The sequence below is a fragment of the Hippocampus zosterae genome, chromosome 16 (genome assembly GCF_025434085.1).
Source record: "Hippocampus zosterae strain Florida chromosome 16, ASM2543408v3, whole genome shotgun sequence".
NCBI lineage: Eukaryota > Metazoa > Chordata > Actinopteri > Syngnathiformes > Syngnathidae > Hippocampus > Hippocampus zosterae.
In genome coordinates this window covers 19,628,673-19,650,745 of record NC_067466.1, presented here as the reverse complement: position 1 = coordinate 19,650,745, position 22,073 = coordinate 19,628,673, and the positions used below count along the sequence as shown (strand labels likewise).

Genomic DNA, 22,073 nt, shown 5'->3' with positions numbered 1-22,073 from the left:
CTCACACACCACACACACACACACACACACACTCAATGGGACTAAAACGTGTGTTTGCACAAGTATGTTAAGATATGCTTTATTTGTCCCGCAATGGGGAAATTACAATGTCAGAGCAAAAGTGATGGTCTCGTTGTATAGTGTGTTTTCATCAACTAAAAAAATATCTATATATAAAATCCACTTCACTTGTTGATCGAGCTACCGATGCCGAGTCTGTCAGTCAGTGACTCTGCTGCCCTCTGCTGCTCGCAGCGCCTCGGTGCACAAGGATGCTGTTGGTTACCAATAGCAACGAAGCGCGGGTCTGCCCAAGAACGAGCCTTCTCGAGTCATGGGAGTTTGTGAAGATCGAATGTGTGTGTGTGTGTTCCTGTATGTGTTTGCTTTTCTTTTGTCTCGTTAGCCATTAAACCGATTCCTCGGCTGCGCAGGTCACGACACAGCGCGCTGGCAGGACGCTGAAAGCCCAAGAAGGAATGCGATATATGATGAAGACTAAAACAGAAGTTTCCGTTGTCTCTCTATCATATCCTTCGGAAATGCCGATGAGACACCAGACGAGCTGAAATGCTCTGATGAGGCATCGTAGTGGTTTTTCAAGTGACGTCTGTCTCTCTTGGGGAACTTTTCTTTTCGATCTGGCCTTCTTAAAGGCATAGCGGAGAGCCCCGCCTTCGGCAAGGCTTCTCGTGAGGACGAGTAACCGGCTCTAGGACCCGGAGGCGGACGAGCAGCCCAACGGAGGTCCTCCCGCTCCCGCCCCCGCTCCATCCCGCGGCGGTCAGTGTACTCCGCTGCGGCCGCCCGGAGGCTTACTCAGGCCGGCCGCGCTCGTCTCGTCCCCACTTCGCCGAGCGGCGCTCCTCCCGGAAGACCACGACGACGACCAAGCGACGGAAGTGGTCGCCGGAGACCAAAAAGTGGACTTATGGAGCCCAAACGCCAAAGCGGTGAGTTTTCCCGTGAACTTTGTGGAAGAAGTTGAGCTTCAACTTGACGTCACCGCGGCGCGACTTACGCGCTAGCCGCTAGCCGCGTTCGTTGGCGACAAGTTGACGTCATGGTTCCCGAACTGAACCCCAACGACGTACGGGCGAATTGAGTGTCGAAAGTTAAGAAAAGGCTCGGACGCCGAGTGAGCGACAGCGTCGGACGACGGTCGGCGGTCGGAACGGAACCGTGAGTGACGTCAGAGCGAACTCGTCCTGCCAGCGGGTACGGTGACGTCATCAGAGGCGCGCGCGCGACAGTTGTTGAGGTTGCCGCTCACTCGCCTCCTTCCCTTGTCCTTGACTTCCTTCCCCTCCTCTCCTCTCCTCACCGCCTGCTTGGAAGCATCCCTTCTTTTCTCTTCTCTCTTGCTTCCTTGCCTCCTGCCTTACAACTTCATCTCCTTCCCCGGCCCCCTTCCTCGTTCCTTGTCTCCGGCTTTTCTTGCTGCTCCTAAATTGTAATCGCCCACCAAGTCATTTGAGAGCGCACCCGCGCGCCCCGAGCCGTCTCAGCGCGGTCGGCACCGAGTTGCAAAAAGATTGACAAAAGTGGCGCGTTTTGGCCGCTCATCAGATGGCTCAAATTCAAAACGAGGAGCCACAAAAACGGCGACGATGACGATCGGCTGCGCCAACGTGCCAAGATGCACTCCGACCCCTCCGGAACCCCCCCCCCCTCTCCCTGAACAAAAAGGGCCAGTGTCAGGAAAAAGATGGAAAAGTGCACAACAGACGCTGTCATCCTCCTTTGGTGTGAGAAGATCACGATGACACCCGGACAAATCTAAAATTGGAGTCGCATGCTTCCAGTCTCATGACTGCGTGTGTGTGTGTGGGTGTGCGAGGAGGCAGGGTGTGGGGGGGGGGGGGGGGGTAACAAAGCAGGCTCTGTGGGCCGCAAGCTGGTTGTACAGCTGATGTTTTTTATGTGTTTTTTTTTCTTTTGCCTTTGGACCCAAAAGAAGCAACGTCAGCCCCACGCAAACGTGGAAAGTCTTTGGCGGTTCGGACCGGGGCACCTTTTTGCATTTGCTCCCCAAAATGGCCACCGCGACACGGCGAGCAAATGCGGACGGCGGACACGCGGGAGTCGTCAACGACCCCGACAGGAAACTCCAGCTGCTGGCCGACGAGGACGCGCGCGGGCGCGCCGACGGCTGCTCACTCGCGCGACGCAGCTGCGGCGCGTTTGCGCGTCACGCCCCACATTTGTCTCGGAGTTGCTTCGATTCTCCTTGCGATCTGTGAAAACAATGTGCAATTGTCTGAGACGGCGGACGTCCCGACGCGGCCCCCCCAGCGCCTTTTCCCTTTCCGCCTTTCTGCCTCTCTATGAGACTTCGGCGTTGGACTTTGGTCTGGAGTGCCCGCGTGTTGTGTCCACGTTGAACTTTTGTCATCTTGGGTAGCTGGCGATGGCCAAGGCTCTGCGGTCCCAGCAGCACTTTGAAACACCAACGGATGCCTTTGTCACGTCAGCTGAGCTCCTGCCCACTTGCCAAGCAGGTTTGCCCGCCGGCCCCTCTTTTTGGAATGAGCGTCGGGCGAGCCCCCTCGCCGGCCATCTTTAAAGCTCGTCTTCAAACTCATTTTTCCTCTTGAGACTTTTTTGTTGTTGTTGTTGACGGTTTTTAAGCTCTCTAGCGCTCTTCATTTCTTATTTTATTTATCGTTGTACAAATTATTTTTGCTCATGGTTGTTTAAAGTGTTAGGAAAAAAAAAACAAAAAAGAATCGAGCTGGAGATTTCACAGGAAGAGTTTGGAATGCATTTTTTGAGAAGAAAGAAGAGCCGACGAGGAGCGAAGGCCGCCCCACGCCACGATAACCTCGTCGTGGCGGTCGCCGCTCGTGACCATGAGGACGCTCCGCCCTCCGGGCCGCTTTTCTTCTGCACTTTGACCTCTTTTCCTCTTTGCCAGGAAACATCCCGGCCGAGAGAGAAAGAGAGCAGGATGCCTGAGCGCTCGGACGCAGGATGTCAGCTTTGGACATCGACGCGAAAACTTTGTTTGCTGTATTTTGTGGCGACGCACGTTTTGTTTTGAGCTTTCGCTTCCAATGTCAAAGCCACGCGCTTGCTAACAACGCAGGAAAGTGTGGCAGGTGGCCAGCGATCACGCCATCGCACAGTCACAGCTTTGGACTCTAGCCTCTTTCCGTTGTTTTCTGTACTGGGGGGAGCAAAAACGTCTGACTTGTAGCGCCATCTTGGTGTCGGCAAAAGTAGCGCCCCCTGCGGGATGTCGTGGCATCTATGGCAATGGTCATTTGTTTTGTCTGCGCAGAGGCGCTGGAGCGACTGTTGGGCGAGCTGGCCACTTTGCTGGAGATGCTGGACGGCGAGAGCCTCAGCGCCGCCGCCACCTGCAAGATGGCATCCGTGCGCAGCATCTTGGACACCCTGCGGACGTCGGGTATCCTCATCCGGGACCTTTTTCCTGCCCACCGGCAGCTTCCCTTTTCAATGGTAGGCCAGAAAATCTGCTCTGCGCTTCTCTGCAGGCGGCGGCTCGGACGCGTACGTCAACGGCGGTCTCGACGGCGACGGCACCAGCTTCGTCGAGTCCTTGTTCGAGGGCTTCGGTGAGTCCTTCGACCGAATGCCCTAAGCGATTCTTTTGTTGAATCGATCACATCTGACCCAGATTCATTCATCTTTTCGTTTTTTTATTACAATGGATTTGTGACGGGTGTCAATGATGCATCAGAGTTACTATTGATCATCAACACTTTTTGTGGAGAAACGTTGAAATGATTTTGCCAATTTGGAAAGGCCTTACTTATCGATCACCGCTTGCGTCACCAGACTGCGATCTGCACGCGCTCTGTACCTCCCCCGTCCTTCCGAGGGAGGAAGAGGAAGAGCAAGAGGAGACGCGAGGCGACAAATCCGTAAGTTGTCCGCCCGCAATCGTTTCCGTCATCCGCGCCAACTCGCTGACGAGCGCCTCGGCTGGCCGCCCTCAGACGCCCACGGACACGCCCCCTCCGCTGCCGACCACGCCCCTCCCGGAGGACTACTACGAGGAGGCCCTCGCGCCGGAGCCGGACTCGGCCCCCTGGCGCTTCGACGCCGACGGTGGGCGCGCGTCGGCCTTAGCGCACATTCGGGGCCCGAAGGCGACGTGACGAGCGGCCGGCGAGTTCTTGTCTGAAAAACATAGACGGAGCGTTCCGTTTGGAAGCGGCCACGTTGCCGCACAAATGTAGAAAGCGCAGAGTCTCGCGGCGCGTGTCGATGCCGAGGGATGAACGGCCGTCCCGCGGCGGTGATGGTAGGAGCCTTTTCTAGGCAAAAGTAGTGCTCCGAGAACGGCGCGGAAAGAAGTCCAGGTCTGCTTCTCCTCGGAGGAAACTGGAATGGAGCCACCCAAGCTCCATCGTGCGAGCACAGCGTCGGGATCGACGACTGGTGACGGAAGCGCGCTTGAGTGGCTCTTCTCGGTTTTTCCCGCAGCGGCCGGCGGAAACTCTGAGGAAGACGCCTACTACGAAGATGCGGACAACAATTACCCCAGCACCAGGATCAACGGGCCTCCCCAAAACTCCTGTGAGTCCTCTCGGCTTCTTTCCGCTCGGGGATGCCGCCTGCATGTTTGCAAGCGACCGGCGCTCTGCCTTTCCCAAAGAGAAAGAAAACGGAGCAGCGTCGCACAGAAGCGGCCCAATTTGAGAAGCAAATTGTCGTCCGTGCGCTCAGATAACGACTCGGACGCGCTGAGCAGCTCCTACGAGTCCTACGAGGAGGACGACGAGGCCAAAAGGCCGAGTCCTGCGCCGCAGGGAAGCGCGGACGCCGCGCTCGGCAACTGCCGGATTTGCGCCTTCCTGCCGCGGAAGAAGCGATTCGGGCAGTGGGCCAAGCAGCTGGTGCTCGTGCGAGATGACAAGCTGCAGGTGAGGGAGAGAAAGAGACGCACAGACAGCCAGAGAGATGAAAAGTGTGCATGTGTGTGTGTAGTGCTACAAGAGTGTGAAGGAGAGCACCCCCCACACGGAGATTGCGCTGGGCCAATGCAGCGTCCACTACGTCAACAAGAAGAAAAGACACGAGCTGCGCTTCTCTCTGCCCGCCGGAGAAGTTCTGGTGCTGGCCGTGCAGAGCGAAGAGCAGGCCCGCCGATGGATCAAGGTACGCGCGCACCTGCGCCTGTGCCTGCGCCTGCGCGGCTTCCTCTCCAAACGTGACAGAAGACGCTCCCGTTTGCGCCTTTGACAAAAAGCAATTCCAACTTGCAGGCGGTGCGAGACGTTGGCGGCGATTGCGGCAACGCGGACCATCTCGACGCGTCGCTTGACAAGGTGCGTCGTCCTCCTCCCCCTTTCCCGCCAATGGATTTGGCCGTCACTCATCAGAAGACGGCGGACGTCCCCCTCGGCCGTCGGCGCCTTTCAAAGTGAGCAAATGACGGCAAAACCTTCCCGCCTCAGATGCCGCAAGCCGACAGACACGCGTCGGACTCCGACGGCGGGCCCGCCGCAGACTGGCAGCCATCGGCGCGTGGAGCAGGAGCGGACGCCGCCGACCCGCTCGGTAGGTTGCCGCCCGACCATCACGTTGTGACGGGAAGGGAGGCCACCTTGGCAGGAAGTGTCCTTCCTGCCATTGTGTCGCCCCATCGCAAAGAGTCGCGGGGGGAGCCCAGAAGGACCCATTGATCGGCCATCGGCCCCTCGCAGGATTCCCGGCCAACCTTTACGGGGCCGTCCTATGCGAAGCCGCAAAAACTTAAAGAGGATCCGCGGCGCCGGATCGACGAATGGCAACGTGAAAGGCGTGGCTCTCGATGGGCCGGATCCTCCCGTGGGACTTTTGCGGCCGGCCATTTGCAAACGCCTGTCCGCAGACCGGCGCGTGGCTCCGCCTCCACGCCACCGTTTTTTCAAATGTTTGCCATTTGTTTTTCCCCTTTTGGGTGAAAGGAGCGAGCGCCTGATGTTTTTCTTGCTTTGGGTGGCAGGCAAAGCAAAGCGCGGCGCCCTGTCGGAGTTGACGGGGTCGGTGAGCCGCGCGGCGGGAAAGACCATCAATCAAATCATCACCTTCTCCAAACGCAAGCCGCCCGTCCTCCGCGACGAGCCCGGCCGCGGTGAGGCTCGTCCGCCGTCGGGCCGCGGCGCGGCGGGCTCTGACCTCGGCGCCCAACTCGCCCCCCAGGATATCTCGGCGTGTGCGTGGGCGGAGTCTGGAAGGAGCGCTGGTGCGCGGTGCGGGCGGGAAACCTTAATCTGCACCGGGAGCCGGGAGAGCGGCGGGCCCCCGTGGCCGCCGTCCCCCTGCGGGGGGCCGAGGTGGTGCCGGGGGGGCTGGGCCCCGAGCGTCCCTTCTCCTTCCGCGTCCTCCGGGGAGGGGCGGAGCTCGCGGCCTTGGAGGTAATCCCGTGGCGTCGCTGTCGCCCCCGTGTGGCCGTTCGGATGCGAGGCGCGATCCCATTCTCATCGCCCGCCCGTTGAGGCTCATTTTTAATAATCGGAGCATCCTTTTCCTTTGAATGCCTCCAAAGTCAACCGATTGGAATTTTCGACAATTTCAAAGCAAAGCATTCTGGGAAACAAACGTCACACTTTGAATTTGAAGGCCCAACTTGCAAATTGAACGTTTGCAATTGAAAACGGGCGCTGAGGTTTGCACGCTCGGGCCCAGGCCGGCTGCTCGCAGAGTCTGGGTCGCTGGCTGGGGGTCCTGCTGGCCGAGACGGGCGGCGGGCCGCTGCCCGAAGAGCTCCACTACGACTACGTGGACGTGGACACGCTGACGGACATCCGCCACGCCGCCAGACGCTCCTTCCTGTGAGGCTGCCGGCGCCGAGCTCCCTCCGCTCCGCGGCTCGCTTTCAATCTTGCTTGTCCTCCTTCCCTCCCCCGCTGTCAGATGGGCCACCGCCGCCGCTGCCGCCGCCACCTACGACGAGGTCTACGAAAGTGTGGAGGTGAGGTCGGCGCCCGCGGAATGTCCCCCCCCGGGCCCAATAGCATCATTGGCTTTTTAACTGACCAGGGCTGGGGGGTCCATTTTGGAAAAGATAAAAGATAACACGGCTAACGATGTCGTCAATCATGGGAGTCTTCAAATCATACGCCTCAAAACCAGAAAATTGGAGTAAATTGATCTTGAAACTCAAACGGTGTCAAATTTCAAGGCGGTACCTGAAAAGTCCAACTCTTTGTGGAGGGAGGTAAGGGGGGGGGCGGGGCAGGTGTTTGTTATTTGCACCTTTGCTCCGGCAAAGACGGCGCCCGGTCGTCAGCCGGCATCAGCGCGTCACGTGTCGCCGCAGGACGACGGCGGCCCCGCGGCCAGAAGCGCCACGTCCAGGCGCCGCGCCTCCTTCTCCAGCCGGGACTCGGATCGCACCGAGCAGCAGGCCGCCATTAAGAGACACGCCTCCAGTGAGTAAACGCTTGCCGAGGGAGCCGCCCGCTTCTCTTCTTGGCAGCTAGCGTTAGCGGTGACGGCGCTCACGGAAAGCTTGACTTTGAGTCGTCCGAGCGCTCCTCGGCGCTCATTGGCCGTTTTTGTCTTTGTTTGGTCTGGCAGACGTCAACCAGTACGCCCGCTACGGGAAACTGCGCGCCGAGGACGACGCCAGGAGATACGTGACGCAGCAGGCGGAGCTGGAGAGGCAGAAGGACGCCCTGAGGCGCGACCTTCGCGCCCTGCGCGCCCACAGGAAAAACTTGAAGGAATCCAAGGACGCCGGCGCCGCAGGTGAGTAGCGTGCGCGTCCGTGTCCGAAAAGTGGCCAAGAGGGGGTTGCGCGGGAGTGATCCGCATCTATTGGTGTGCGCGCAGACGCCGTTGCTGATCGCCATCTTGTCCAACTGGAGGCGCTGTGCAGGCAGAAGGAGGAGCAGCGGGTGGAGCTGGAGCTCAAGCTGGCGCAGGTCAAAGAAAACCTCAACAAGTCACTGGCCCGGGGCGCCATGGTGGCCCCGCCCACCACTGCCAAACAGGTAGCTGAGAGGAGGGGGGGGAGGTTGACTTTTCCCGGAGGTCCTCGTGCGCCTCATTTCTTTCATTCCAAAAAAAAGAAGAAAATGCGCGTTCCCTTCAAGTCCCCTCGATTGACACTGTGCGACGCTTTCACCATCACTCAAAATGAGCGGGAAGTGACTCCAAGTCAATTTGCAGCTTTACTTTTGCTTTTGTGCGTTGGTTTCACACCTGGGCTATTGCGAGCCATTTGACAAATATACAAAAGAACCGAGGTCCACAACAGCGCTTTGGGATTTCAAGTTGACTTCTTGCGCGATACCTTTGCAGACTTTTTGGATCATATGCTTGAAAAAAAGAAGAAAGCCTGAAAACTACAACATCCAAAGTTATTTGGCCAAATGAGGAAACTAACAAGGCTGCCAATTCAAGCTGACAGAATGAGCTGGAGACCCTCATGCCCCCCCCCCCCCCAAAAAAATTATTTTCATTGTCAGGCAAGTTGTGGCGATGACAGCGCTAAGTTGCGCGTGTGTATGCAGGTGTGCGGCGGCGGCGGCAAGGCGCGCGACGTGTCGGACCGCGGCGGCGGCGTTCCCGTCAACTCGGCTTCAGAACTCCACAAACGGCCGCCGTCTCTGGACGCCTCCTCCAAGGGGAAGGTCATGCAAAAGGCCAAGGTGAGCGCACGGATGGCGGCCCCCTTGCTGGCTCGCCTTCATGTTCCCGATGGCCACGGACACGCCTTTTCGGCATCCGTGCCTTTGGTGGCCGTTGTTGTTTTGCTGTCGAGCCGAAAAGTCTGCCGGGGTGCCGTTGGCAAAGCCTTTGTACGGGACTCCTCGCCACCGCTGACCTTTTGCAGGAATGGGAGTCCAAGACGCGCACGTGAAGACGCCCGCAGCTGAGGAAAGGCCCCCCCCACCCCTCCTCTCACCCGGACCTCGTGTGCCGGAAGGACGAGCAACCGGCGGCGCCCCCTGGCTTCCAATCGGGCGACTCGACTGCCCAAATGATTGCGACGATGACCACGTTACGCTGCCGCTGCACTTTATGGAATCAAACTAAAAAGTCGACGTCCACCTTGTCCTCTTTCTTTGAGCCAGGAGCCCGGCGTGCACCCATCGCGCTCTTCAAAATGCGGGCCAGCGGTGAGCCATTGAGCTTTAAATATTGAAAGAGTGAGCGCGGACGCAGAGTGCAAATGTCCCGGGTGAGCTCGGCCAGTTACAGCTTTGGAGTTGTGGAGAGATTCTTCAACGTGGTGGACAAATGCTACCGTGGTCTGAATTGGCTCCTCAACTCACTTCAAGATAGTTGCTCAGTGAAGAAAAAAACCAAAAAAAATGAACAACGGGTGGGCACTTACACCCCAAAATTGGCTAATCACCCCCCCTTCCCCTTTCCAAAAGGTTCACGATTGCCAAATTCACACCTGGAATGACTTTGCCACGTTTCCTGGGCACCAGGACGCCGCGCGATGTGCACAAAAAGAGCCACCGCTCCGTAAAAGCCGTCCGCTCGCCAGCACGGCGACACTTTTTGTGGAAAGCAAGCTCCTCAACCCACTTTGACATAGTTTCTCGCCGGCAAGATGGGGCGAGGTCAACACAAGAACAGAGGATGTAGATGCGCTTGTGCGAGAGTCAAGGGGGCCGTCGGGGGGCGGGGGTCTAGGACAGGTCGTCGTTGCTGGCCGACTTCCCTCCGTCGAGCAGAGCCGAAGCGCTGCGACTTTTGGCGGGCGTGCCGCTGCTTGAGCGCGACAACTCCGTCAGGTCGTGAAGGGACGGCTCCCTGTACATGGACACTGCGCACACGCGCAGACGAAAGCGCTCAGCAAGCAGCGGTCAAGCAGGATTTCCCCCCCCCCCCCCCACCTTACCTTTGAGCGGCTTGGGAATGAAGTGCGCGGCCGGCTTGTTCTTCTTGACGCGGTTGCCCTTCATGACGGCGCCCTCCTTGTCCAGGCCCAGGTACCACGAGCGCCCCGACGCCTGCTGCCGGTACAGCATGGACGCGTAGGTCACGTAGTAGTTCTCGAACACCGACTCCTTGAACTTGCACTCGGCCGTGAAGTGTTCCTGCGCGCGGGACGGGCGGAGCCGTCAGGCGGGGGGGCGGGGTTGCCGGTGCGGGTGCGTGTGTGTACATACAGAGGTGTAGAGGAAGCCCTCGCAGTTCATGGCCAAGTAGAGTTTGCTTTGGACGCCCTGGATGGCGACCACACGAAGTCCCACGGGGATCAGGTTGAACACAGCTGTTGGTGTTGCACGCACACACACACACACACACACACATTTGTGAGTGTGTACGTTGCATTCACGAGCATTGCTAACATGTGGGGGGGGGGGGGGTTGTGACTTTCCATAAGCCTGGATGACATTTCTGCACAACTTTGATTTACGAGGACCAGAAGACTTTGCTCGGTGCCGCGTGTGCGCACGCGCACTGACCGTAGGCGTCGTCGTCTTCTTTGGTTCCGTCCACGGTGCCGTCGGGCTGAAGCTGAAGCTGGAAGCCCTGCCGACTGGCCAGTCGCGTCACGATGCCCTTCAGCTGCGGCTCTGCTCACCACCCAAAAAGAGAAAACGCCACCGTCGGCATCCCGGTCAACAATCGCCGGACTGCGGGACGTGCGCGGACGACGAACGGGCGGGAAGCGCGCCGGGCGTACTTCGCCGGCGGCCAATCCAAGTCGAGATGCGATCGCGATCGGGAGGACGGCGCTCACCCGGCGGCCTCCTCCGCTTCCTCTTCTTGCGGGCGCCAAACAAGTTGACGCGCGCAAACACGTTCAGTTTGCCGGCGGCGGCGGCGGCGGCGTCGCCGTCGAGGCACGCGCTGGCCCTCTCGCGCTCCCGCGCTTGCCGCTTCTGGCGCATCAGCGAGCTGGCGATGGCCGCCGCGCGCGACATGTCGCGGGTGGGGGGGGGGGCGTTCAGCGCCGCGACGCGTCCATTGGCACGCTTCGCCGATCTGCGAAGCAGCCCCGACGACCCCCGCGCATGGCTCCTCTCACCCCCCCCCTCGCCTCGGCGACGCCTCTCAGCCAGTTATTTTACTCGATTGATGGGGGTGTGTGTGTGTGTGCGCGCGCGCGCATCTCTGAGTGAGCAAGTTTTCGTATTTATGTGTGTGTGTGTGTGTGTGTGTGTGTGTGTGAGATGAAGATTTTGCGCAGCTGCAGTGAAGCCACCCCCATGCACAGGCACACAGCCGCTCCTCGCCCCTCCCAGTCCTTCTGTTTGTCAATGAAACGAAGCGGCATTCATAAAAAAAGAACAAAAAAAGGCCCCAAGCGATGAAGATGGACAAGGCTGCAGCCGTGTGTGTGTGTGTGTGTGTGTGTGTTCCATGTGAACGGGAGGGGCCGTGCTGCTGTTTTGGTGCAGAGGTGCTGCAAGAAGAACACACACACTCTGGCACAGCCTAACACACACACACACGCGCGCGCGCATCCGTTTCCCGTTCTCGTCAGTTTTCCACTCTCGGTTCGTCATCTGAGTCGTACCTCACGGCGGCCACCAGAGGGCGTCGCGCCCGATCCGGTTTGCCTTTGCGACCGCATTCGGCTCGGAACGTTAGAAAAGGAGCGAGCGGCGCATCGGAACGCTGAGGTGGCGCCGGCGTGAGGCGCAGCGACGCCAAAGACAAAACGGAGTCGGAGGTTGCATCCCCCAAAACTTTCACCCTCCCGACATGCCGGAAAGAAAAGCATCAAAGGCACTCGCTTGATGCTAACGCATCAGGAGATGAACGGGAACGAGTGCGGATCTCGTCATTTTCAACCTTAAAAGGCTTCGGAATTCCGGGAGGGCTCAGTGCTCCCCCCCCCCCCCCAGCCCGCCAAAAAACCAAAATATCGTGGCCCACCCTACCTGACGTGGCTCTGCGAAGAGGGAAAGTCATGGTGCGCCCGTGAAGCTTGGGAGCGTCTGCGCTCCTCCTGGCATTTGGCAACTTCCCGACGAGCGAGGGGCAAAGTTGCGAGAGCGCCCGCCGCGTTGTCTCTGGGGCCGCGGATCCATTAGGCCCGCCCGGCGGATCGTTAGAGGACATTAGAGGCCATTAGGACCTCATCAATCTTTCATTGCCGGCACGGAGGCGGGACGCTTCCCAAATCTCGCCACCTGGGGGACCAATGCCACCCGCCTGACGCTCTTTTGTGCCCGGCCTGCCTTTCGCGCCGACTCATTTCCAACAGTGGCCCCAGCAGGCGAGGGCGACGCCCGATGCCCGACGCCCAACGCCCGCCCCCAAGGACCAAAACGCCCAACGGAGTTGGAGGGCAACACGCACATTACATATCGGCCGCACTGAAGCGGACGTCCATTAGCCTGTGCCCCGACTTGCTGTTAAAGGTTGCGCACGCGTCTCCAAAGTGCTGCAGCGAGAAAGCAAAAGTTGCAGCCAACAGGAAGGCGCCCACTCAGCAAGTCAGAAGAAAGTCGAGAGCCAAAGGCCGACACGCGTGTTGTCCATCGTGCGCTCGTCGATCTTCCAGCGTGCGTACGGTGTATCAGGGTCAATGTGTAAGGGAGGCCACGCCGTCGGGCGCTTCATCGGCGACCGGTCGTCGTCATTGTTGTGGCGTCTTCATTTTCAAACATTGACACCAACGCTTTCCGGGCAAAGCGAGGCCACTTTTTGACTGCGGACAGTGACCCCGACGCTCACGCAGAGCAAACATTGCGCGAGCGCGTCGCTGTACTTTGGCTCGCGGCAGCGCAAATTGAAAATGGCGTCCGTGCGCTTGGGGCTGCTGCTGCTGCTGCTGCTGACGACATTCGGAGTCCGGGCCGCCGCCGCCGACGACGACTTTGAAGGAAACGCGCGTGAGTGACGGGACGGCGACGGGGGCGGGCCGAATTGACGGCGACCTTTGGCGACAACCAAAAAAAAAACATCCGTCAGGAGCCTCATTCGAATGGCGATTGTTCCCGCCCGTCCCGTCCCAGTTGACGGAACAACTTTTGCAGACCTTCCTTTTTCTTTCCGTTCCACAATTGCAAAGGCGTTCGGTTGCCGGGGGACCAAAAGGGCCGGACGTCCGGCGTGTGTTGTGTTTGCCCCGGGCAGGGGGCGCGCGGCTGGAGCGGCTGGAGCGGCTGCCGCGGCGGGCGGCCTCCCAAGTGCTGCGGCGCCAACGGCGCTTCAACGCCGGGCCCTTCGAGGAGATGTGGGCCGGCAACCTGGAGCGGGAGTGCCGGGAGGAAACGTGCGACTTCGAGGAGGCCCGCGAGATCTTCGAGGACGAAACCAAAACGGTGAGCCCGCCCGCGCCCGACGCGTCCGTCGAGTCATCCGCGCGTTCCATGAGAGAGAACTTTGTGTCATCGGCGCCCCCCCCCCCCACACCCCGACCCCCTCTCCGCAACGCAGGTAAGTGGTCTGACGCGCGGCGATATTGCGTGTCATTCATCCGTTGAGCGCAAGATGGCGACGCACGCCGCAGTTTCGAGACGGTTCCATTTGTCCCACTTGTCCAAACTTTGGACGCGGACGGAGCGGCAACGGCGCTTTCCGAGGCGCATCTTTGGGCCACGGTGAGCCAAGAGAATGTCGTCGCGGGATGCGCTCGCCGCTTTGATGGCTTCAACACCAAAAGTCGCCTTTTTGGTGTCGAATCCAAATTCGACACCAAAAGGGCAATTCTGAATCACAGGAGACGTAGAGAAAAATGCATTTATTTTTTGTCTTAGCCACTGCTCTGTCTATTTAAACAAAAAAGGCTCTCCAAACATTCCGAGGCTGTGTATTCGTTGGAGACGGGTCTGGAGCGTAAGCCCCGCCCATCCCGGAAGCGTCGCGTCGGCGTCGTCGTCCAGCCGCGTTTCGCCGTTCGATGCTCGGCAACGGCGGTCTCTCGTCTGTCTGACCAAGGCAACTTTTGTCCTTTCAGATGCGCTTCTGGGCCGGCTACGTCGGTAAGACGCCGCTGGCGAACGCGTCGCGCTCGGCTTCCTCTCTGCTCTCCTTTGGGCTCAGATTCGTTGACTAGTTAACGTGTGTTTGCGGCCAGACGGCGACCAGTGCAAGCCGCCCCCCTGCCAGAATGGCGCCGACTGTGAGGACGGCGTCAATTCCTACGTGTGCTGGTGCAACAGCAGCTTCACTGGAAAGAACTGCGAGATCGGTGAGCGCGCCCTGCAAACAGACGCGCGCACTCGGCACCTGACAATTTGGTGGCCGGGAGACGCGCGTCCGTTTCAGTCCACTTGAGCCGAGTCGACGGCTTCGCTCTCCCGCGGTGGCTTTCGAGGGAACGGGGCGATGGAAAGAAAACTCGGGTCAAGGATTTGTCCCTTTGTGTCCCCCCCCTGCCGCCAGAGGTCTCCAAGCAGTGTTCGGTCAACAATGGCGGCTGCTCTCACTTCTGCACCATGAAGTCCAACGCCGTGCGCTGCAGCTGCGCGCTGGGCTACAAACTGGCGGACGACCTCGCCTCTTGCGAGCCCGCAGGTGAAACTCGGACGCGAGGCGCGCATCTCCGCACCCGAATGGAGGCGTCAGGAAGCGTTGGGGTGTGCACGCAGGCGAGTTCAGCTGCGGCGTGATGGGCGCCGCCTCCGCCCCGACGCCGCGTTCGTCAAACGGTTCGACCGACGGCGACGTCATCGCCGACGAGTGGTTGGACTACGAATACGAGGAGGAACCGGAGAGCGGCTACAATATCTCCGCGGGCTCTCGGCGAAGGCGTCGCTCGGCGAGGAGGGCCGGCGAGCCGCCGCCGCCGCCGTCGCCCTCATACGGGGCCCTCTTCCCCACGCTGCCCACCGTCACGGCGAAGGAGAACAGCGACCAGAGGATTGTGGGGGGCTACGAGGCCAAAGCGGGAGACTTTCCCTGGCAGGTATGATGTTGCCCCCACCACCCTAAGTAGCCCCCCCCCCCCCTGACCACGGCGCTTCCGCAGGCGGCGCTGATCTCGCACTTGGCCAGGCTGACGGGGTCCACGGCGGAACCCTTCTGCGGCGGCTCGCTGCTCAGCGAGCTGTGGGTGATCACGGCAGCGCACTGCGTGGTGGAGGCCCGCATGGCGGGGCTCACCTTCTTCGTGCGACTGGGTGAGACGCCGACGCCCGCCCAAAAGTTCGGCCTTCGCTCCGGCTCCGAGTAACGGCGCGTCCCGCGCTCTGGGCGGCAGGCGAGCACGACGTGGGTCGGCCCGAGGGCCCCGAGCGGGACCACGAGGTGGCCCGGGAGCTGGTCCACAAGTCGTACAAGTTCCACAAGTCGCGCTTCAACCACGACGTGGCGCTGCTCAAGCTGGCCACGGCGGCGGAGCTGTCGGCGCGGCGCCGCCCCGTCTGCCTGGGGCCCGCCGCCTTCACCGAGAGGCTCCTGCGAGAGGCCCCCGCCTCGGAGGTGAGCGGCTGGGGCCGCCTGCGCGACGGCGGCCGGCGCTCGGCCACGCTGCGCCGGCTGCAGGTTCCCTTGGTGGAGCGCGGCGTCTGCAAGGCCAGCAGCCGCGTGCGCGTCACCCCCTTCATGTTCTGCGCCGGCTTCCGCGACCGCAAGGAGGACGCCTGCCAGGGCGACAGCGGCGGCCCCCACGTCACCCCCCGCCGAAGCGTCTGGTTCCTCACCGGCATCGTCAGCTGGGGCGAGGGCTGCGCCGCCGCCGGCAAGTACGGCGTCTACACGCGCGTCTCGCGCTACTACGCCTGGATCAGCAACACCACCGGCGTGCGCACGTACCGCTGAGCCGCGCGGCCTCGCCTCGCCGTCGACGGCTCCTCCGCAATAAAGACCCCAGTGGGCTGTGCCGCGCCGCCGCTTTTATTGTGAAAGTCCTCGCCGGATCCACCCGCCGCTTTCCAAGCCAGCGCGAAATAGAATGAAAATGGCAAGATGGCGGCGAAGCGCCCCCGAAACGCCTCCCGACCGCTCGTGACGCTCAGTCAAGCAGAGACGCGCCCCCCTTCCCCCGCGTCGTCCGAGTCGGACGCGTTGGAGCCGTCCAGCCAGTCCTCCGAGTCGTCATCGATGTTCGAGGAGGGCGCCGCTGCCGGAAAGGAAAGGAGAGGAAACGTGAGGCCGTGCCGGCTCATGGCGAGGAGGCTCGGGTTCGATGCCCAGGAGGTTAGCGGCGTGCGTGCAGGCGTCGCATTCGAGGGGGTCTGGACGTGGGCGCGCGTTCTCACCCCCGGGTGACGGGCCCGCCGTGGACTCGCGGTGGGCGGGGCCGCCGTTCGCCGACTCCTCCCATCCGGTGGGGTGGGCGTGGCCGGAGTCTTTCAAAAGGGCGAGCGCGTCAGCAGCCTCCAAAGAGGCCGACGAGAAATGGCCGAGCGGCGTTACCTTGGCGCAGTCGGCCGATGATCTTTTGGATCTCGGCGAGCCACGCCGCCTTCACCTCGGCGCTGGGAGCCTGCGTCGGCGGTGGCAAAGCATCACTGGAAGGCCCCGCGGCGCACGCGCGCGTCTCGGCGGAGCAGGTGCACCTGCAGGATGTAGACCTCCTGGCTTCCTTCGTGGCACAGTTCAAACTTGTTGGGGTCTCCTTTGACGTTTTCCGACAGGCTCACCGAATGCATCTGCGCAACGTGGGATGGGGCGGGGGGACAGTTCGTGATGAGTTTTTTCCTTCAATGTGGTCCTTTGGGTCTCGCGTCGTCACGTCAAAATGGAAGGGGCGGGGCGTACGTACCCCGAGGCAGGACTTGAAGCTGTAGACGGGCGAGCGGCCGCGGTCGTCTCGGCGCTTGCAGCACACCAGCGCTCGCCGGTAGAGGAAGACGTGGCGCCGGGCGCCTTTGAAGCGGGCCATCTCCCGCATGCGCGCCGCCGGCGCCCTCTTGTGGCCGCTCCACACGCTGAAGTCGCCCCGCAGAAGCACCCGGCCCAGCGGGCCCAGCTCGCCCTGCCGCGCCCGCCGGCCACACGACGCCACGTTGGCGCTCACGTCGCCCTCGTGACGTCGTTTTCCCCACAAGGCGTGAGCGGCACCTCCGGGGGGGGACGTTCGATCGACCTTTGACCCCGACCCCGCGAGACCACGTCGGCTCGACGGCTACCTGATATCCGACGATGGCGATCTGGTGCATGGAGTCGTTGACGGACTTGAGCAGGTCCAGCATGCAGTCCAGCGCCTCCTGCAGTTCCGCCCGGTACCGCGGCTGGTCGCAGTGTTTGAGAAGCTCCTGCGGGCGCAGTCGTGCGATGAGGCGCCTCGGCGGCGGCGCCCGAGCGCGCGTGCGACGGCAACCTTGAGGATGAGCTGGTACTTGGCCAGGCGCTGGATGGGCTTGAGGAGGTACGAGTCCAGAGGGAGCTTGTGCTGCAGCTTCCGCTGGCACTCCTGCGTCCAAGACACAGCGCGGCGGCTTCATGCGCTTGCCCGTAACGGCCTCTTGGACGTACGCCACCACGAAAAACCGCGGCCGTAAAAAGCCCCCGACGCGACACACACACACACACTGACCTGGAAGAAGGCCGAGTCCGAGCATTGGTTCCATAACGACTCCGAGTGAGGCTTGTTCTGGCAGTAATGCTCATACAGCTGGAACTTCTCCTTCTACACAAGCATGTCAAGATGTTTGTTTGTTTTTGGGGGGAGGCGGGGGGGGGGGCGCAATGGAGCGAGCGGTCCTCACCCACTGCAGGAAACACCGGCCGACCCGCTCCGGAGCGTCCAGGCAGCGCTGCAGGTCCCGCAGGAAGGTTCTGGAAGCAGAAGACGTGTTGAGGGGGGGAGGGGGGCGTCCGGCGGCGAAGGGGGCCATCGAAGGTACCCGCTGTGGAACTGGTAGATCTGCGGCATGTTGCCAAACAGGACGTCCCCGTGACCGCGGAGAAGCGCCGGCAGAAGGTCCCGCGCAGACGGGTCCTCCATCTCGGCCCGGTAGCCCTGGACGGACGCGCGGCGCCGTCAACGGCCGCGGCGAAAGTGGCCGCGCCCGCCCGCCGAGCGCTCACCAGAAGGACGGCGAGGAGCTGCTCCACGTAAAGCTTCTCGGTGGAGATGAGCTCCTTCATGATGCGGCTGCGCAGTTCAAGGCAAGCCCGATCAGGATGCCGCCGCTTTCGAGCCGCCTCACAGCCGCCTACGCACCTCGTCACTTGCTCCGCCCCTTCCTCCGCCTCGGAGTGGCTGTCGGGGGCGGGGCCGTACAGAGAGCTGCGGTTGCCTCGGTAGTCGTGCATCACGCGGATCTGCCGGCGCAAAAACCAGCCCATCGCCGCCGCGGTGAGCCTTCCCGTCGTCCCTTGTCAACGTTGCCGTCGACGGGGCCTCATCCCACCTCGGGTTGGTCGCCGGTCCTCCTGGAGCTTCTCCTTCCAGGAAGCAGATCGAAGGAGAACCTGGAGTTGAGAAGGTTGAAGTCCACCCCTGACGACGGAACGGAACCAGATCCAGAAAAGGGCGACCGGACCGCAAGGGTCGGAGAAGCGCGTTTGGTCAGAACGGCGGCGCCGCGTCGGCTTCGACCTACCGCGCTTGGGCGAGAAGAGCGGCGCCTTGGCCGCGGCTTCGGGTCGCGGCGCCACGAGCTGGACGGGCCTGACCCGCGCGTCGGCCAACTCGCGAAGACGGCCCTCCCGGTTGCGGATCATGGCCCGCACGGACGCCAGCTTGTCCGTCGCCGCCGCGATCTGACCCTGGCCGAGGTCACGTGAGCGGCGTCAGAGGCGGCTTGGCTTGGCCTTTGCAATCAATGTGCGCGTGTTCGTGCGTGCGACTGAAGCCCGGCCACCTGGCCCCACGTTCCGCCGAGGGGGGAGGGCCGCTACCTGCAGCTGCGGCGTGAGAATGGCCTCCAACTCCAGACTGAGGACGTCGCCGTTGCCGTCCGGCGCCCTCTCCTGGTGCTCCAGCAGGCAGCGCAGGGCCTCCTGAGCGCCTTCCCTGCTCTGGAAGCGGTCCACCATCTGACTGGCCAGCAGGTATGCGCCCTCGTCGCACCAACGAGCAGCCTGCCGGCTCGTACGCGCACGCGCGTCATGTACGGGTCGCCAGAAAAAGAAAAAAAAGGCAAAGGCACACGCGACGCAAACTGACGGCACGACGACTCACCCGGTCCAGCCGCTCCAGCAGGTCCCTGGCTCGCGTGAGCGACGCGCGCTTGCAGCGCAGGCCGCCGCCGACGGCGTCGCAGCGATGGCGCAACTCGTTGCAGCGCTGCATGATGAGAGCCAGGGCGTAATGATGGCAAGCGGCCAGTTGGTGGCCCCGTAGCGTCAGAAGTTGAGCGCGGGACGTCACCTCCTGACAGCGCGCGCGCACAAAGCGGGTGTGAGGACGTGCGCGCGCGCACAAAGCGGGTGTGAGGACGTGCGCGCGCGCGGCGCATATCGCGCGGGCGGCCATGCCGGACCTGCGCGCGTCGCTCCAGAGCGTCGAGCTCTCCGATGAGTCGCTCGGTGTGCGGCAGCGTGTTGCCCGCCGCGGGGATGGCCTTCTCCTCGCCTGACATCTTCTCCAGCTCCTCCTCCATCTGCGCACGCATGCACGGCTTGTACCGCGGGGGTCGGGGGGGGTGGGGGGGGCACGGGTGTGTGTGTGTGTGTGTGCACCTGCTGGAAGTCGCGCTCATACAGCAGCAGCTGCTGGTACTGGCGCATCTTCAGGTGGTGTTTCTCGAAGAAGCCGTCAAAGGCCTCCTCCATGTCGCGCAGCTGAGACAGCAGCCTGCCCTCGCGCACGAAACCACAACGGGGCGCAGATGCCACTTGACCTCGCTTTGATATTTGTCGCCAGGTGACTGCGCCGACCTTTCAACGGTGTCCAAGTCTGACCGGACGTCGTCCTGGTCCTCCGCGGCGTCCTCCTTGGAGCTCTGGAGCCTTTGCAGGCTGTCCAGCAGGAGGCGTCCTTCCTTCAGCACCCCAACCACGTCCTCCTACGACGACAACGACAGCGACAACGACGAAGGCCGCTCAAGGCCGCCAGACGCGCCGCGCGCACCTTCATGCGACGGTAGCGCCGCGTGTGCGAGCGCAGCAGGAAGTCGACGGCGTCGGCTTCGTCCGGAAGTTCGCCGTCCGACAGCTCCGAACCGAAGGCTTGCAGGAGGTGAGCCACCTCCTTCACCGTCACCGCAAAGGTCTCGATGGCCTGCGTGGGTGCGCGCGCACGCACATCGGTCACCCATCACACACACACACACGCATGCAGAAATATAAACCCATGAGCAAACACACCAATGCAGACGCGACAATGTCCAGTAACGTAGGCCGCGCCTCTCGTCGCACTACGCCGACAACCGCCGATCGGCTCCAAATCGCTTTCTGAAGGACGTTTACCGAGCGCAGGACGATCCGGTCGCTCGGGGCGCCGCCGCACGCGTCCGATGTCGGCCGGTTGATGTCGATGTAGCGAAGCAGGTCGCCCAGCATCAGCACCTGAGAACACGCGGCGCGCCTCTCTCTGCGTTACGTGAAAAACACCCCCGGGCCAAAATTGCCACTCGCCGTTACCGGCATCTTCAGCAGGAAGTCATCCTGGCTGAAGCGGAAGCCCAGGTCGGTGCTGGAGGACGGGCTGGGGGCGGAGCTTAGCAAGGCCGAGGGGTGGAGGACCAACACCAAGTGCAGGTTGCCGGGAAACGAAGTCTGGGGGGGGGAAGCACAAGTTGTCATGGCAACAGATTTTCAGTCATCGCCTAAAGTCACGTGCGCTTGCTCTCCTTTTCCGCTCTGCACGTCTTGACCGCTTGGGGGCGGTGTGGTGCACACCATCAGATAAGAGCCCCGGAGTACGACGCTCGACCGGCCGGAAAGAAAAGCGCGCGGGAGATTGGGGGAGGGCTCCGAAAGCTTTGTCTCATGGGAATGAAGGAGCGGCGTTGCGATGCGATGGAATGTGGGCAAAAAGTCCAAAGTCCCAGCCGGGAGTCGGGGAAGGGCGCTCTGAAGCTCGCCGCGACGTTGGCCACGTTCCTTCTATGAGCCCGCCCACCACTCGCACGTCACTTTGGCTCCACGGCAAGCGGCGGCCCCGCCTTCTCGCTGCCGCTGACTTCCAATGGCGCAAACGCAACAAGAATCGGAACGGAGGCGCGCAGACAACTTTAGCCTTCCAAAAGCCTTCAATGTTGACTTCGGAGAGCCCGAAGCTCTTTGGCCGCATTCGGCGTGTGCTGACGCCACGCTCCTTCGTCACGTGACTCGGTCCGCGGTCTTTTCCAAGGTGACACGCATGTGCGCGTGTGTGCGTCGCAACATCCGTGCAGCATCCGCTGCGCCCCCCCCCCATCCCCTCCGCGATCTTTTTTTTTTTCCTCCCTCCCTTTCGCCGGAGCTTACCGCGGCGCGGCGTAGACGCGGGAAGCCCCGCTGCGGCTCGGACTCGGCCATCGGTGCCGCTCGCTTCACTTGCGCTCTCCGGAAGCGGGCGAGTCCGCAGCCAGACGCGACGAGGAAGAGCGGCCGAGCGGGCTCGCTCTAGGGCGGCCGCACCTCCCTGCGGTGTCCGAGGGTGGGGGGCGCTGCGGCAGGGACGGGCCGGAGCGCGGACACCTGATGTCACGGTTGACGTCACTGGGATGTCACCTGACATAAGACGCAAGGTGCACTCATCCGCTAGATGGCGCCGCGTCGGAAAAAAGAGAGAGAGAGAGAGAGAGAGAGAGAGAGAGACACACACACACACACACTTTTGGTCTTTTGCGCACTGGCGTGCCCCCGTTTGGAGACGCATCCCAAAATAGGCCATTGCGGCAGCAGCGAGCGCGTCTCAAAGGCGCTTCCTGCCACCGACCGACATGTCCGCCTTGCTCTCACTCGCTTTGCTATGCCAGTTTAGGAAGCCGCCGTCATGACAGACAGAGACCAGTAGATGGCGACGTTGCCTCGCTCTGGAGTTGAGATGGGCACAGGAAGACCGGGAGGAGACTCACGTCCCCGCTGCTGGCAAATGGCAAACAAAATGTTGCAAGTCAAATGGAAGTTGACTCCCGGTCGGGATGGGGCCACCCGGGCGGCGGCCGCGGTTAGGGGTCAGAGGGCGGGGCCACAAATCTTTCATCCCAGGCACGTTCTGGAGAGCCTTTGGGAAGAAAGGGCTTAGCGATTTAGCAATTTAGAGCTCCGAAAATGTCCGCGCTGATCCGTGACGAGCCGCAAATAGCAGCCGGCCTTGATTCGGCCCGTCACAACAAACATTTCCACGAATGGATTTGGCCCGGCTCCAC

General features: G+C 61.6%; 4 protein-coding genes across 6 annotated transcripts; 2 read left to right on the top strand and 2 right to left on the bottom strand.

Moving 5' to 3' along the window:
• The first annotated feature begins 421 nt into the window (after window positions 1-421).
• Window positions 422-9,011, top strand: LOC127588353 (actin filament-associated protein 1-like 1). The gene is made up of 19 exons (XM_052047037.1): window positions 422-953; window positions 3,284-3,412; window positions 3,501-3,581; window positions 3,805-3,890; window positions 3,966-4,077; window positions 4,456-4,548; window positions 4,699-4,895; window positions 4,960-5,130; window positions 5,238-5,300; window positions 5,430-5,532; window positions 5,960-6,088; window positions 6,157-6,371; window positions 6,643-6,788; window positions 6,871-6,928; window positions 7,277-7,388; window positions 7,537-7,707; window positions 7,792-7,952; window positions 8,475-8,612; window positions 8,798-9,011. Exons 1-19 carry the CDS (start codon window positions 932-934, stop codon window positions 8,822-8,824), a joined length of 2,214 nt encoding a protein of 737 aa, XP_051902997.1. The 5' UTR covers window positions 422-931; the 3' UTR covers window positions 8,825-9,011.
• LOC127588368 (fibroblast growth factor 13-like) lies at window positions 8,881-11,894 on the bottom strand. Of its 2 annotated transcripts, none has more exons than XM_052047058.1 (5): window positions 11,814-11,894; window positions 10,389-10,499; window positions 10,089-10,192; window positions 9,818-10,016; window positions 8,881-9,742 (listed from the first exon to the last, which is right to left on the bottom strand). In XM_052047058.1, exons 1-5 carry the CDS (start codon window positions 11,842-11,844, stop codon window positions 9,606-9,608), a joined length of 582 nt encoding a protein of 193 aa, XP_051903018.1. In that variant the 5' UTR covers window positions 11,845-11,894; the 3' UTR covers window positions 8,881-9,605. The 2 variants fall into 2 exon arrangements, with proteins under 2 accessions (XP_051903018.1, XP_051903017.1); XM_052047057.1 differs by lacking the exon at window positions 11,814-11,894 and adding an exon at window positions 10,667-11,071.
• Window positions 11,895-12,673: 779 nt separating this feature from the next.
• f9b (coagulation factor IXb) lies at window positions 12,674-15,691 on the top strand. Its single transcript, XM_052047697.1, has 8 exons — window positions 12,674-12,766; window positions 12,894-13,202; window positions 13,838-13,862; window positions 13,958-14,071; window positions 14,266-14,397; window positions 14,472-14,788; window positions 14,852-15,002; window positions 15,083-15,691. The coding sequence occupies exons 1-8, from the start codon at window positions 12,674-12,676 to the stop codon at window positions 15,640-15,642; spliced, it is 1,701 nt and encodes a 566-aa protein (XP_051903657.1). The 3' UTR covers window positions 15,643-15,691.
• Window positions 15,692-15,836: 145 nt separating this feature from the next.
• Window positions 15,837-21,439, bottom strand: LOC127588351 (proto-oncogene DBL-like). 2 transcript variants are annotated; one of them, XM_052047034.1, is made up of 23 exons: window positions 21,187-21,439; window positions 20,359-20,493; window positions 20,185-20,283; window positions 19,847-19,996; window positions 19,654-19,781; window positions 19,456-19,570; window positions 19,257-19,376; window positions 18,956-19,147; window positions 18,673-18,855; window positions 18,375-18,540; window positions 18,183-18,271; window positions 17,993-18,093; window positions 17,857-17,923; window positions 17,673-17,788; window positions 17,535-17,604; window positions 17,363-17,455; window positions 17,147-17,239; window positions 16,956-17,081; window positions 16,589-16,801; window positions 16,383-16,475; window positions 16,240-16,309; window positions 16,083-16,172; window positions 15,837-15,943 (listed from the first exon to the last, which is right to left on the bottom strand). In XM_052047034.1, the coding sequence occupies exons 1-23, from the start codon at window positions 21,235-21,237 to the stop codon at window positions 15,840-15,842; spliced, it is 2,664 nt and encodes an 887-aa protein (XP_051902994.1). In that variant the 5' UTR covers window positions 21,238-21,439; the 3' UTR covers window positions 15,837-15,839. The 2 variants fall into 2 exon arrangements, with proteins under 2 accessions (XP_051902994.1, XP_051902995.1); XM_052047035.1 differs by lacking the exon at window positions 16,589-16,801.
• Between the last annotated feature and the right edge of the window lie 634 nt (window positions 21,440-22,073).